The sequence below is a fragment of the Microtus pennsylvanicus genome, chromosome 3, assembly GCF_037038515.1.
Source record: "Microtus pennsylvanicus isolate mMicPen1 chromosome 3, mMicPen1.hap1, whole genome shotgun sequence".
In the NCBI taxonomy this organism is placed as follows: Eukaryota; Metazoa; Chordata; class Mammalia; order Rodentia; family Cricetidae; genus Microtus; species Microtus pennsylvanicus.
Window position 1 is genome coordinate 141872514 of NC_134581.1, and position 15221 is coordinate 141887734.

A 15221-nucleotide genomic window follows, 5' to 3' on the forward strand; every position below is an offset into this window, starting at 1 on the left:
GGACTACAGAATGAGTTTCAGGTCAGTCTGGGCTACAGTGTAAGTCTATGTTCAAAGGGCCAAAAGACAAAAGGTCTACCTACATTGCTGGTGGGGCTGCAATGCATGCACTTTCTCTGCCTCCAACTATCCTATTGTAGGGATAAGCCACAGGGGAGCTCTTCCTTTAAAGAAGAAATCCACAAAGCCCAGGCCTATGTGGGATAATGAACTCCTCCAGCATGAGTTATTTCCGCTAGAGCTGTAGACTAATGCAGAGAGCAGGAAAGTAAATACGTTCTCGTGTTCTGCAGTAAGCCTGCTCACATCTCTCTCCACCGTGCTCCCGGGTTACCTTCACCCATCTCAGACAACCCTGCTGGGGCTCACCAGCTTAGTGGACATGTACGGAGTAATCAAAATCAACAGGAAAAAGTAGTTTGTAAAGAAATAGCTCTCATCACTTGATGCCTGGACTAGTATTCTGTTATTGAAAGTGGGGTGGGCATTAATTAGCGTCTAGTGAGTAGAGGCCATAAATGTTGCTAAGTACAGGCCAGATGTCAATGTCAATCACACCAACTCTCAGGAACTCTGCCTTAAGGCTTACTAATTTGTTCAAGCTAGGTTTTTATTTTTATTTTTGGTGTTGTAAGACAGGGTTTCTCTGTGTAGCAGCTCTGTCCTGGAACTCACTCGCGTAGGTTGGCCTTGAACTCATAGAGACCCACCTGCTTCTGCCTCCTGAGTGCTGGGATTAAAGGCGCGTGCCACTACCACCTGGCTCAAGCTAGATTTTTTTTTTTTTTTTGGTTTTTTGAGACAGGGTTTCTCTGTGGCTTTGGAGCCTGTCCTGGAACTAGCTCTTGTAGACCAGGCTGGCCTCGAACTCACAGAGATCCGCCTGCCTCTGCCTCCCCAGTGCTGGGATTAAAGGCATGCGCCACCACTGCCCGGCTCAAGCTAGATTTTTAAAATTTGACCTTATAAGTAAGAAAAACATATCACTTCAAGGTCAGTCTTGTGATCGCTTAGCCCAAGAGAAGGGCACAAAGAAATAAAGCCTCAAGTATCAGAGGTCATTTAATTTAATGTCTCTATTTGACTGTAGCCACAGACTGAGAACAGAAAGGAAAGACAGCTGCAGAGTCCAGTTTCCCTGCTTGGCAAACAATGGCATGCATGCTAAGTTTTGCCTGCCACTTGTTTATAAAGCCTTACTGAGGCGCAGTCACACCTATTTGCTTATGTATCTTACATGGCTATGCTATGCTATCCATGCTATGACGGCAGAGTAGAGTAGACAAAGACCATATCTTCTGCTAGCCTAAAATGGACAATAAACGGGCCCTTTGCAGAGAGTTCGCAAACTGCTGAAGAAAAAAGGACAAAACTGTCTTCCAGATGTCACCTGCAGAGTATAGAAATGGTCCCCAGGCAGCTATCATTTCTCTTCATGTTCAATGATAGACCTTTCATACAAAGGGTCTCCTGAATATGTTGAATGAAAACTTGATATTTTACACAGAAGCACCATTAATGCTAATAAATACTATTTCTTTTTATTTATTTATTTATTATGTATACAGTGTTCTGTATGCATATTTGCCTGCAGGCCAGAAGAGGGTACCAGAGCTTATTACAGATGTTTGAGAGCCACCATATGGTTGCTGGGAATTGAACTCAGGACCTCTGGAAAAGCAGCCAGTGCTCTTAACCTCTGAGCCATCTCTCCAGACCCAATAAGTACTACTTCTACATCTTTACTCATTCTGTGGTTTAAAAATATGCTTTGACTGGGGCTATAGAGATGGCTCGGTGGTTAAGAGCACTGGCTGTTATTCCCAAGGACCTATTTCAATTCCCAGCACCCACATGGCAGCTCACAACTGTCTGTAACTCCAGTTCAGAGAATTTGGCACCCTCACAGAGATATTCATGCAGGCAAAACACCAATGCACATAAAACAAATAAATAAATCATTTAAAAAGTATAGATGTATCACTTTAGAGATGTAGATGAACTCATCAAACTTCTGCTATGCCCATTTTGATTTTACAAACTTACAATATTTGACTTAGATAAAAGATTCCTGCATTTGTTGTAAATAATTCTTTATCCTTTTTTAAGTCAGGCTCTCCTCAAACTCCCATTCCGTCTCCCTCGAGTTTTCAGGTGCAGGGATCACAGGGTATCGCCATGCCTGATTATCAGTAACTCTTTCAGCTGCTTGAGCTATTGCTAATTATTAATAGGACTTAAGACACATCTAGGAGTTATAGCATCAGCTCATTTTTTTGGGTGGGGGGTTCAAGACAGGGTTTTTCTGGGTAGTTTTGGAGCCTGTCCTGGAACTAGCTCTCTCTTGTAGACCAGGCTGGCCTCGAACTCACAGAGATCCGCCTGCCTCTGCCTCCCGAGTGCTGGGATTAAAGGCGTGCGCCACCATCTCCCAGCTTCATTTTTTAAATCATTCATTCTGGTGTTAATCCATTAAGTCTTTTAAATGTCTGACCGCCATCTGGTGGCAAGAGCAGGAAGTAAGGGTTTCCATTAACTAGTGTGGAGCCCTTTCTGTGACCACACCATGGTACCTCCACTGGACTCACCATCTTACTTAAGAACAGATAAAAACTACAGTGGTACTGAAGAGAGGGTGTACCACCACCTCAGAAACCCAAGGAATGAGTCAGAATACTGGGACTGACAGGGTGACCATCTCAATAAGAAAACCCTACCTAAGAAAGCACTGTTATCCAGTGCTGGTGGCAACAGCTTTGGACGCATGGTAGGTAGTTTACCTGCTGTGAAGCCTTTCTCCTTAGGCTGGGGCTGGGCTCCCCGTCCAGGTCCCAGGGTGTCTCCAGCATGTTTCTAGCAGTGTTTCTGTTGATTCTGTTCTAAGCCTATGTGGGTTTCTCCTCTCACATGCGAGACCACAAGCTCTTGGCAGACAGGGGCTCGATCACTGAGGAAGTTCCTTACACACACTGATGCATTAGCTCAGTGTAAATCCTCAGCCCAGTGGGAGTTAAGTAAATGGATGAGAGACAGACACAAAGACAACTGCAGAGCTCTGCTCCAGGAAGCCAGAGTTCAGTACTCACTAAGATATTCTTAGGAGACAAATCTTTTCTTTAATGTCCTCCAAAGGGAAGTAATACTTTTATTACTTATTTATTTTGTTTTTTGAGATAGGGTCTCTCTACATATCCCTGGCTGTCCTGGAACTCACTACATAGATCAGGGAGCCTCAAACTCATAGAGCTTTGTCTGCCATTGCCTCCCAAGTCCTGGATTAAAGACATACAACACCACAACTGGCAGTAGACAAATCTTCGGGGTTTAATAGCCAGTGAATCATGGGAGATGTTGAGAAAGAGGAAAGGGTAAACAAGTCTGTTGGCTTTTAGTTGGTTACATCTGGGAAGACTGTACTCAGTAACTCAGCGAGAAGTGTAAGAAAGATAAAAAGTGTCTGTTCTGGAGTGTGTGTGTACATGTGTGCACGTGTGTACATGTGTGCACGTGTGTACATGTGCTATCTTATGGGAGTAAGGAGAGAGAAGGAGGGTAGTGAATACCAGAAAATCAATAATTAATTTGGTTGGTCAGGTGGGGTGGTGCATGTCTTTAACAGATCTCTGTTAGTTTGAGGCCAGCATCGTCTACATAGCAAGTTCCAGGCCAGCCAGGGCTACACAGTGAGATCTTGTCTCAAAAAGAAAGTTAGCAGAGAAGATTCTGGAACCATCATTAAATAGGGGTAATTAGAGCTATGGGGTTAGGGAAGCAGCTCAGTGGTAGAGCGTGATAGACTAGGTTCAGCTCCCAGTACCGCAAAACAAGTGACGAAAAACTATGAGGGGTGAGCCAGCAGTGGAAGACCATTTAAGATGCCATGAGATCACAGGTTAGTCTGACATGACCAGGCCCTTAGGAACACGCTTACTCAGCTAAGGTAGGGATTGGAAAGAAAATGAACCAGCAGCAAGGAGACTAAGTAGGAGTTGCTCCCCTCTTGGGACAATACTAAATGACAGAGCAGAAGGACACGCAAGTGCAACCCTAGCAAGTCTCACCACTGTAAGCCAGTACTGCAGGACCTAACGGTTTCGCTCTTTTTGGAGCTCATCAGCTGCAGGTAACGGCTCAGACCTGATACTTATACCTTTGCTGAGATTCACCATTCCTAAAGCTTCCTGTCACAACCTGCTATTTACTACATCTCAACCACTCCTGGCATTTCCTCAGCATTAACTAACACATATGTTCTAGTTAAGTCCTTAAGGCTTTATAAAGGCAAAATACCACCTGATCTTTTTGTATGTGCAGGAGCAAGCATACATGAGCTCCTGAGCCACATCTCCAGTGTGTGTTATTTTGTTAAAATAGTTAAAAGCTGAGTGGGTGAGGGACAGCACAGCTGTCCAAAGCTCAGGCTGTGACCTGCCACAGCAGACCCACTGCAGCAGACGGCCATGCCACCACAGTTTAGGGATCCTCCAGCGGCTGGTGAGAACCTCCCTTCCTTTATGGCTCTAACACAAAGTAAGCCTAGAGTCAAGGTTAATTTAAGAAAAAGGAACAAAAATGTGATACAAATGTATCTTCGAGCATAGATTTTACTGTAATACTTGCTAAGGATACAGTACAATCCTAGCAGGCATACACAGCCACACACTCAACACTGGCGCCCAGCGGCAGAGGGAAGTGCATGCTAATTGACCATAGTGGTAAAGGCTGGAGGAGGGCTTTATATACACATTTCCTTTCTACACATAAAACATCACTGGCAACTTCGTGGTACATGATGTGGGAAAGAAACTTGATTATATGCTATTCTGAACTGTGAGCCATGTGAATATTTGAAAAAATAGAGTTTGACACATACCTGCACCTTGTCATACCTAGCTATGTGCTGGCAGTGGTGCAGACAGAGCTGGGACTGGGCTCACCTTTGGTTCTGTGGTCCAAGAGTCCCTGTACTGTCTTTATCTTAGCATTCCCACAGAACCAGTGGCCATCAGCAAAACAATTGAGTTGTACTAGTAATTATTTAACTCAAAACTTTTGTCTTAAAATTTTATTTATTGTTTTATTACTTTATATGTGTGAGTGTTTTGTCTGTATATCCGTATGCATTGCACAAATGTCTGGTGACCCTAGAGAACAACAGAGGGTGTCAGATCCTGTGGGGTTGGAATTACAGATGATTGTGAATGGCCATTTGGGTGCTGGGAATCCAACCCAGGTCCTTTGCAAAGCAACAAGTGTTCTTAATCACTGAGCCAACTCTCCAGCTCCTTAATCCACTTCCTCCCTCCCTCCCTCTCTCTCTCTTTCTTTCTCTCTCTCTTTCTTTTTAAGGCTAATATTCTGAGAAGTATCTCTCTCTGGCTTTTCTCACTGTCACCTTCTTTAAAGAAAACCATCAAAGAACTAGACTGAAGAAAGGAAGTAAGGGACAGGAAAACTGTCCTGGACCTGGAGCAGAAGCCAAGAAAGCAGGAGCATGGAAGGCTGAAGGCAGCTTGTCGCACTGCACTTCAGTGGTGTGAACAGCAAATGGGAAGGCCACATGCCAAGTCAGTGACAGGGAAGTCTGGCTTTAAGGTATGACATGGATTTACAGACCTTGAACTGAACTAAAACGTAACTCATAAGCCATCAGCAAGTCCCTGGACATTTTACTACCTCCCATCGTTTAACAATACTTATTCTGACAATCAAGGAAGAAAAGAGACATTACATTTGTTTATGCTGTGGAACATTTGTTTAATGATGCAAAGATGTGTTGTATTATTTTACACTGCATTTGTTTAATTCTGTGAAGCTGTGTTACTTTGCCTGTCTAAAACTCCTGCTTTAGCTGAACAGGAGAGGTATAGATGGGACTGCCAGGCAGAGAGAATAAATAGAAGGCAAGAAAAGGAGGAGAGGAGGACTCTAGGGGTCAGTCACTCAACTACACAACCAGCCACAGAGTAAAAAGTAAAGAGAGGTATATAGAATAGAGAAAGAATAGAATGGAGGCAAAAGGTAGATGGGATAATTTACGTTAAGCCAAGCTAAGATTGGGCATTCATAAGAAAGAATAAGTCTCCGTATGATTATTTGGGAGCTGGTTGGTGGGCTCCTGCAAAGAGTTAAAAGTAAAATCGGACTCTAGGTGCTCTGCATGTTATTTCAGGTTCTAGCACTGTACGCCACGAGCCTTTCTTGACCTGTCCCATACTTCCAAGTGGCTCAAGGACCATGTTTGTGAAAAAACTCAGGAGAATCTGAGAAAACTGTGTGTTTGTTTGTTTGTTTTGGTTTTGCTTGTTTTTGTTTCTATTTTTATTGAAGCAGGGTTTCTCTGTGTAGCCCTGGCTGTCCTGGAACTCTCTCTGTAGACCAGGCTGTGATTCTGAGGGAATAATCAAGTTAAAGGTTGGTTTTGGGAGCTCCTAGAACAAAACTTGGTGATCTCACTCAAACATACATAACTCTTAAAGAAATGTTATCTAAGGTGTTTTTATTTTACAATTACCTATTTGTATGTGTGTGTTTGTGTGTATATATGCATGTGTGTGGGTGAGTGCATACCACAGCATGAGAGTAGAGGCCAGAGGTCAACTTACAGAAGCAGGTTTTCTTTCTACCATTTGCATTCTGTGGGTGGCACACAGTAGTTGTGCTCACCAGCAAGCACCTCTTTCCCCACTGAGTCACTTTCCCAGCCCAGATGTTCTTTAAGCACCAAAAGAGGGATTCTTTTCAGGTACTTTTTCAGGGAGTGATCAAATGAGAAAAGATCATCACTCAGATCTTTCACTCTTAGCAGAAATTCAAAACAAAACAAAACAAAATAAAGAACAAGAAGGAAAGAAAAGAAATTCCTAGGGCATGGTGATACACATCTTCAATTCCAGCGCTTGGAGGCAGAGGGCAGAGGGCAGAGACAGGCATATCTCTATGAGTTGAGGCCAGCCTGGTCTACACAGTGAGACCTTATCTCAAAGGACAAACAAAAATCTTTAAGAAATCATTATTTTTTGCGTGTGTATATGACGTGCATGTAATGTATGTGCATGTGTGTGTGCACATGTGTGCACGCATGCAGTGAGTAAATGAACAGTGCATGTAAGATGTGAGAACAACCTCTGGTGTTGATTCTCACCTTCCACCCTGTTTGAGACAGTTTTGGTGGTTCCCTAGTTGCACATGTCAGGCTAGCTGGGAGTGAGATTCTGGAGATCCTCCTGTCTCCCACTTTGCCCTGGTAGTACTGGAATCACAGACATGCACACTTTTGAGCTGCTTTACCTGTGTAGTCAAACTCAGGTCCTCACGTTTGCATAAGCATTTTATTCACTCACCCACCCTCCAGGCCCACTGAATTTTCAGTTAGCATAAAACAGGTTTCATTGTTACAGTGTCTCACACACATTGATACACATATATGTATATTTGTGTTATGTGTGTGCATGTATTATTATAATTTGTTCTTACTTGTCCCCCTACTCAGTCAACCCACTCCCTCCGCTCGAACTATCATAACATTGCATTATTTCTTGTAATCTTTTTGGATACACAATTCTAGGTTGATAGCTATTTTCTTTCAGAACAATGTAAACATTGTCTTCTGGCTTCTTATGTTGCTACGGAGACAATAGCAGTTGGCCATCTTTGAAAGAGAAGATTTTTTTAACTTATTATTGCAAGAATTTTTTTAATGATGTATGTGTATAATGTGTGGACTGGATCTCTTGTAGCCTGGGCTGGCTTAAACTCAAAATTCAGCTGAGTATGACCTTTGAACTCATGACCTTTCTCCTCTATCTCAGAAGTACTTGGATCACAGAAGAACATCCCCCAGCTTCCACTTTATTTTTATTTCTTCAACTAAAATTTTATTAAATTTTTTCCCAATTCTATGTGCTCTGTGTATTTTTAGGATTCTGTTTCTTAACCATATTAAATATCTGTATGGTCTGCATGTGATCGTTTCTATAGCAGAAATGCCTTGAGGTCTGGCTGTTCTCTGATGACCTTATTTTCTAGTAAATTTTATTGTGACTGTTTTTTAAAAACTGAGTTGCTTATTTCCCTTAGATTCTTATCTGCAGAGAGGATCTGTGTTACTTGTTTTAGGCATCTAAGAAAGGACTACGATTTTAGAATCATTTTTGATACATTCCCAGCTGGAGATTCTCTAAGCATTCACTTTACATGAGTGAGACTTCAAACTCAAGTTATCAGTACCAGTTTTCAAGAGAAACAACACTGAGAGAAGCAATATATCCCTCTACAAAAGAAGGAGATGAACACTCTTGTCATCCTGTATTGCAAGTGTAGCCCTTTTGGAGCCAGATTTGTTGGTGAGAAAGGGAAGAGACCTCAAATGGGTTTTCCATCTTCAATTGGTTCCAAGTGCACGAGACTATAAAGCTATGGAAACTGACTCAGCACACGTTCAAGTCCTCAAAACAACGTCTCCTCGGGGCCTCACTCTCTAGACTGTGCTTACTGAGTGCATTCTACACCCACAACACAGATCTAGATAGTAAGTCTGCCCTCTGTGGGAAGATGAGGACCTACATAGTACCTTCAAGCACAGGACGATAGTAAGAGTATTCCAGGACACTGGGCTTAAACGATTAGGTAATTATTCTACATCTTTTGACAATGTCATCTCCATCCAACCCATCATGACAAACCCTATTAACGATTCTTCATTTAAATCTTTGAATTCCTCCCCTCTACCCGTCTTTAAAGTGTTGATTCTTTAAAAAGTTAGTTGCTTTTATATAGGTAAGTAGAATCCTTAATATACCTTTGACAATGGAATATAATAGAATCTTTACAACTATAAAAAGTTCCTTTTGTCTGTGTATTGTGCACACACAGTTGACTCACAGAATTCTTACTGCTCAGTATTCTAATGACATAAACTACATCTATTATAGGACCCCTCCCCCCCCCCACATACCTTTTTATTTAAAACTTGGCAGGTTATGGTGACAGATGCCTTTAATCCCAGCACTCAGAAGGTAGAGGCAAGTGGATCTCTGTTAGTTTGAAGTCAGCCTGGCCTACAGAGTGAGTTCCAGGACAGCCAGGGCTACATAGTGAGACTGTCAAGTTTTGTCCTTCTCTTTGCCCCTTGCATGAGCCACATGCATTTTTCCTAGCATGCCTTTGGTCCACAGTCTTATTACCAACCACACCAACTCATCATTGTTTTGCAAAGTTTTTCCTGGAACTCCCAAAATACTGGCTCTACTTATGATTTCCTAAGTCCTCATGCATACAGTATATATTTAAAATAGTAGTTTTAGGCTTATTTATCATAATTTATATGTATAAGTTTATGTATGTATTGTACTACGGTATGCCTTGTGCCTGGAAAGGCCAGAAGAGGGCATCAGGGAGAGTTCTGTATGGCCCTGTGGGTGTTGGGAATTGAACCCAAATCCTCTGAAAAAGCAGGAAGTGCTCTAAACTGTTGACACATCTTTCTAGCCCCAGTATATATTTTAACTAATCTGACTTAATTAGATAAACTCCTTTATTAAAGAAGTTAAGCTATAAACATCTTAACTAAAATTTTGTTTTGTTTTGAGCTAGGTTCTCAGCATGTGTCTCTGGCTGGCTTGGAACTCACCAAGATTCATGTCTCCGCCTCCAGAGTGCTGGGATCAAAGGTGTGTATCACCATGCTCAGCTAGGTTTGGGGTTTGTCTTTAAAGATTTATTTTATGTAAATGGTGCTCTATTGACTTTAGATCCCACTATAGATGGTTGTGAGCCACCACATGGTTGCTGAGAATTGAACTCAGGACTTCTGGAAGAGTAGCCAGTGCTCTTAACTGTGGAGTCATTTCCCCAGTCCCCTTAGCTAGGTTTCTAACTTAGGTCTGACTCTGAAGTCTGTGCTTTTTCTAGTTAGATAAATCTGCCTTTCAAAATTTCATTAATATTGCTGATGTTCATTAGAAACCAGACTATAAAATCTGATGTAAAATGCTCTATATTTAGTTGGATTATCTTAGGTTGGTCTGAATAAAACAGAATCTTAAGTGGCAATATAGTCTTTATTTATTAAAGTAAATTTCCTAGGAAATTCCCTTAAAGGAACCAGGAACAGTTTTCCAATGAAGATAACAGGATCTTCTGAATGTAACCACCCAGTCTCTAAATCTCTACTCAAACCACCTAAGATCTGTTCTTCAGGGTAAATGTGGCCCCTAAAACCACAACATGTAGGGATTCATCTTACAACCATCTTAAGGCTAAGGAAAAGACATTAAAGGTCCATTTTATAATTTTTTTTCTGATGTTAACAGAGAACCAGCAAGATAAATAGACTATATTTTGCCAAATTTACCCAATTCACCCTAGGGATCACAGATGGTCCTACGGCTAGACTAGACTTTAGCTGGGATTTGCTTTGGGTGTAAAATGCAGAACCAGCTTCCTGAATTAAAATTCTACTGCCTCTCATTATTTCTAAATAATATGTAGGAAATCAAACCAAGTTTTGAATTATGTTGAATAATTTGAGCTTATAATAAAAAAAATAAGGAAGAAACACATTCTATAGATTTTTGAAAAATAGTTGCTGAATTAATTCTACATCAGATAAAGAGAGGCAGGCAGGGGTGAAATCTGCTCTTATCTCTACCGTAGCACAGTGTTTATCTCTCTTACCTTTCCTGTCTCGGCCTTCATCAACACACTGCAGACTTCCTAGGGCAGTGCAGAAATCCAGACAAGAGAAGGAAGCACACTAAAGTAATGGAGGACAGGCTACAGGAGATGGACAGTGTCAGACATCATGTGGAAGAAAAGAAGGAATTGTCACAGTTAGACACGTAGTCAAGAGAACCCAAATGGTCATTTCAAAGGTAGAGGTAAGAAAACATTTAAAGAGACTCTTTACTTCTTTATAGCAGGTTTTTTTTTTTTCAACAAGAACAGAGGGAAGCTGAAGTTAACTTGAAACTTGTCTTCAGAGAGCAGATGTAACTTAGCCAACAGAACAAAGGGACAAAGGATAATCAGACTCTGCAGTCTAAAAATGTTAATGAAGAGGTATAATTACAGACCCCAAGAAAAGAAAAAATAACCAGAACTTTAATATGGAAGCATCCAGGAATTACTGTTTCTCCAGTACACAGATGTTAATGGGCTCCCCACTGTCCAGATAGTAATGTGACGAAGGAGACGTGCATTTAAGTCTCTTAATTACATGACCGTACACTCTGAAAAGTGATACAAGTGTCACACTTGATGATTGGGTTCCAGAATATGGGCACCCAAAGGAGTTTCGCACATGTGCACGGGGCAACTGCCTCCGCTGCTCCCACTCCACCATTGGCCCACTGGGAACACAAAGCTGGAAACCCATCCGGAGACAAGGGTCTCAGATCTGCAGCATCTCCTCAACATGGGTGTTCAAGTGTGAAGTGCTCGTCTTAGCAGTTTGAGTTCCTTAGTTTACACTTCTTCTTGATATGCAGTTTATAAAAATGGACACCAAGATGGGTCCACAGATAAAAAAAGGGCAAAAGAGGATAGAGAACCTATAAAAAATGACTTCAGAATCTTAGTACAGTGGCTTTGTTAAGATAATATTACAGATGAAATCTGTGAATGAGAGATTTAAAGAATTTCTTTAAAATTAATACTTAATTTCAACAAACCTCAAAGTCAAAACACTTTAGAGAGTAAAAGATGGTTTTTACCAAGGCTAAAATTTCTGCTAAATTAGAATGTAATTTGTTTAAAAATAAGTAATTTTTTAAAAAATTAAGTGATTTTTGTCAGTTCTGAGAACACTGGAATAGTCTATCCAAATCTGACAAATAAGACACATACCTCATATTCTTTTCTGCAAACTTTGGAAATATCATTCTTTGACGATGCCTAAAAGCAAACAAAAATCTTCATTAACTTACTATGCATGCTATTTATTTTGCATGCAAAATAAATTAGTGTATGCTAATTGTTGGTATACTATTCTTTATTCATCAAAGAAAACCTTATACTCAAATATTTGGAAGTTCCTAGAATACAACAAATCTTACACAATGTTTTAAAACAAATAGCACTCCAGCACTTACTTAATATGCAGAGCTCCGGCCTAAGCTCTATGGTTTGTTTCAATCTCACATAACAACATGGTTCTTTTGTTATTTTGGAAACTACACAACTTTGAAGGAAATATAAATCAGAGGTCTTTTAAAAAGCTGAATTCCATGCTAGTGAATTTCCTTGGGAAGCTCTGCCAGGGCACTTATATTTTGCTTTTTCTTTAACCCTTCATATTCAACATTTTATACTATCTCAAGCCAATTTCCTCAGAACAGCACCCCATATAACGGAGAGCGCAGCTGCAGAAGCACACAGCAGCAGTCAATCAGCCACTCCTCCGGTTCCTTTTCAACAGTGTATGAAGAAGACACTACCCTCTCTATCGTCAGAGGCTGAGCTCAGAAACACAGCATGTTACTCATCATAATGAAGTATGTGCTTGCAAAACAAGGCAAAGCAAATCTGCTGCCAAGCGGTTTTTCTTCTACACGTCATCAGGTTCAGCGTAGAGACACTGCTCAAGAGTCATGGGATTGCATCCTTTATTTCACTTCCTCCTATTCTGTCACCTAATCCTGTGCAATTTTTAGCAAACTAACTGATAAGGGTGGGGGAGGTGTAGTTGGGGAAAGGGCAGGAAGAAGAATGGCTGGCAACTGCTTTATGTCCCCAGGATTTTAGTTCAAATACTATATAACTCAACTTTGCCTCAGTGTTTGGAGGGGAGTAGCAGACAGCTAGGCTATGTGCTGCCCAAACACCGCAGTGCAGGCTTAGACAGCTTTGTGTATAAAAGCGAAGGTGAGGCTGGTACGCTGGCTTACTCCGATAACCCTAGCACTTGGGCGGCAGAGGCAGAAGAACTGCTATAACCTGGGACCTGTCTGATCTACACAGGAGTTACAGACCAGTCAGGCCCACACAAAGACCCCTCCACAAAAACAGCACACAAGAACTGCAACAACAGAAGGGAAGGTAACACTGGCATCTCACAAAGCCCAGAGCAAGCTCCAGCTATGTTTACAGGTCAGTTTAAATAACCATTTAAACAGTTAGCATCCCAGTTAGGGCTAAACCACCACTTGGAGTAGAGAAGCCAGGAAGCCAATATTACTAAATCCGAGAAGCTCCTAAAAAACATGCAGTGAACTCAGGGGCCACCCTGAATTTGTAGCAGAGATGCGCCTATCAAAGAGAAGCCAAAGCTTACTAGAGGAGTCCCGTGTCTCCAGAGCAGAGACAGGGTAGGGTCACATGCTCAGAGTAGAGCCATGATGAAATAGAAGGGAAGAGGAGCACAGAATAAGCCACTGCCACTGCTCTCATCCAACAGTACCCTAGCTTCACATGACCATTTGCAGCTGCACTGACTCAGCATGTGCTGTGCAAAGGACAAAATGCCTTGGTCCCAATAAACTCTTCTGTGTGTGGCAGAGAGATGAAAGAAAGAAAAACGGAGCTGGACAGATGGCTTAGTGGCTAAGAGCACTGGCTCAATTCCTAGCACACACACATTGGTTCACAACTGAACACAGCCGCAGTTCCAGGGGATCTGCTGCCTTCTCTGGCCTCCAGATGCACAAAGTACACACGTGGTACACAGGCATACAGGCAGTCAAAACACCCATACACATAAATAAATAAATTTAGGGAAAGACAGGAAAAGAGAAGGTTGAGGATTATACATGTAGTGGCCGCAACTGAGACATAACCTAATGCTAAGTGTGTAGTTTCTGCAGGTCACCTCTCCAAAGCTGCAAAGTAGACAAGGCAGCTAAAACTCAAACTGTACTCCATGGTGCTTAAGAGCCTGATTGTCAGGTGTTACCTGCTTGCATGCCTGTCGACACTCCAAGCCAATAGCCAGTTCACAGCAGCCTAAGCCAACCCAGCCATCAGACTTCTTAAACACACCTGAAAAACAAAATGTTCAAGTGTTTTGGTCTAAGTATCAATGAAGACAAATAGTATACAAAACTAATGGATATTATTACAAGACAAAGTGAATGTCCATGAGGAAACTAGTTCAGACAGCAGGGCCTAAAAACGATTATGTACCTCCCCTGGTCCTAATTCCCAGTGATGTCAGTTTCCTTGGGGTACCACACTACATGACTATTAGGCCCTTTGGTTTTATCCCCTTTTTTTTGCCCTGAGCTTGGTCATTCTCAATCCTGGGTAAACAGTATGTCTATGAGAGGACATGCAAAGTAAGGAAAGCCAGGGAGAAAGGCCTTTTCCTTATTTCATACCGTGAATCACATACAAATATTCTGATACAATTTAAGCAAATAGCCAAAAAATGAGCGTGTGCATCTTTTGTGTTAAAATATTAAATATGCAGAGTAGCACAAACTCATTATCTTATTTTAAAACTGATACATAGAAAACATGCAGGATCAATTTCTACGAGCCACTCCTGGCTTTGATGGGCACACCTAATCATTTCAAATGACTATGTATTATTTTGGTTTAGTTTGCTTCCTTGCTTCAAACACTCTCACTCTTAGACTAGTGAACAGAATTTGCAGGGATCATAAGCTGTGCGAGCTGTTATTCATAATGCAGTACATTGCTATCCCCAAACACCCAACAACCTCAGAAAATAAAATTATTCAACAAGCTCTTTTGTTATTGAATCTCTGCTATATACAAGCTACTCTATTACATGGGATATGAAATTATAAAAAAAATAGATAAAATATACAAGAAGCAGCTCATTGTGGAGACTGTAGTTTGGGCTGAACAGAAGTGCACTGCTCAGTTTGTTTGCAATGCAAACTTCTGAGAATACTAAGAAACTCTTTCAAGCTAAGAACACAGGGCATATTCCTGTTTCCTAAGCATTGGCTTTAACCAGGGCTGGAAAATGAGCTTCAATTCCAGAAGACCAGGAATGTCAGGCTACAGAATTTAGGCTTTATTGCAATGGAAGCAGAAATCCCTGAGTTATTCTTTCTGAAGGAGATGAGAAAGACAGAAATAATGTGCTGAGCCGGGCGGTGGTGGCGCTCGCCTTTAATCCCAGCACTCGGGAGGCAGAGGCAGGCGGATCTCTGTGAATTCGAGACCAGCCTGGTCTACAAGAGCTAGTTCCAGGACAGGCTCCAAAACCACAGAGAAACCCTGTCTCGAAAAAAAAAAAAGAAATAATGTGC

At 41.5% G+C, this 15221-nt stretch overlaps 1 protein-coding gene across 2 annotated transcripts in view; it reads right to left on the reverse strand.

Annotated features, from left to right (window-relative positions):
* Positions 1–15221, reverse strand: part of Reck (reversion inducing cysteine rich protein with kazal motifs) — a 65640-nt gene that overhangs the window by 33091 nt on the left and 17328 nt on the right. Inside the window, exons 5-6 of one of the 2 annotated variants that reach the window (XM_075967339.1) lie at positions 13892–13977; positions 11848–11895 (exon numbers count right to left, since the gene is read on the reverse strand). In XM_075967339.1, the coding sequence (XP_075823454.1) occupies positions 11848–11895; positions 13892–13977 (134 nt within the window). Of the gene's footprint in view, positions 1–10677; positions 10777–11847; positions 11896–13891; positions 13978–15221 lie in introns of those variants that run through there. The other variant, XM_075967341.1, reaches the window with a different exon arrangement.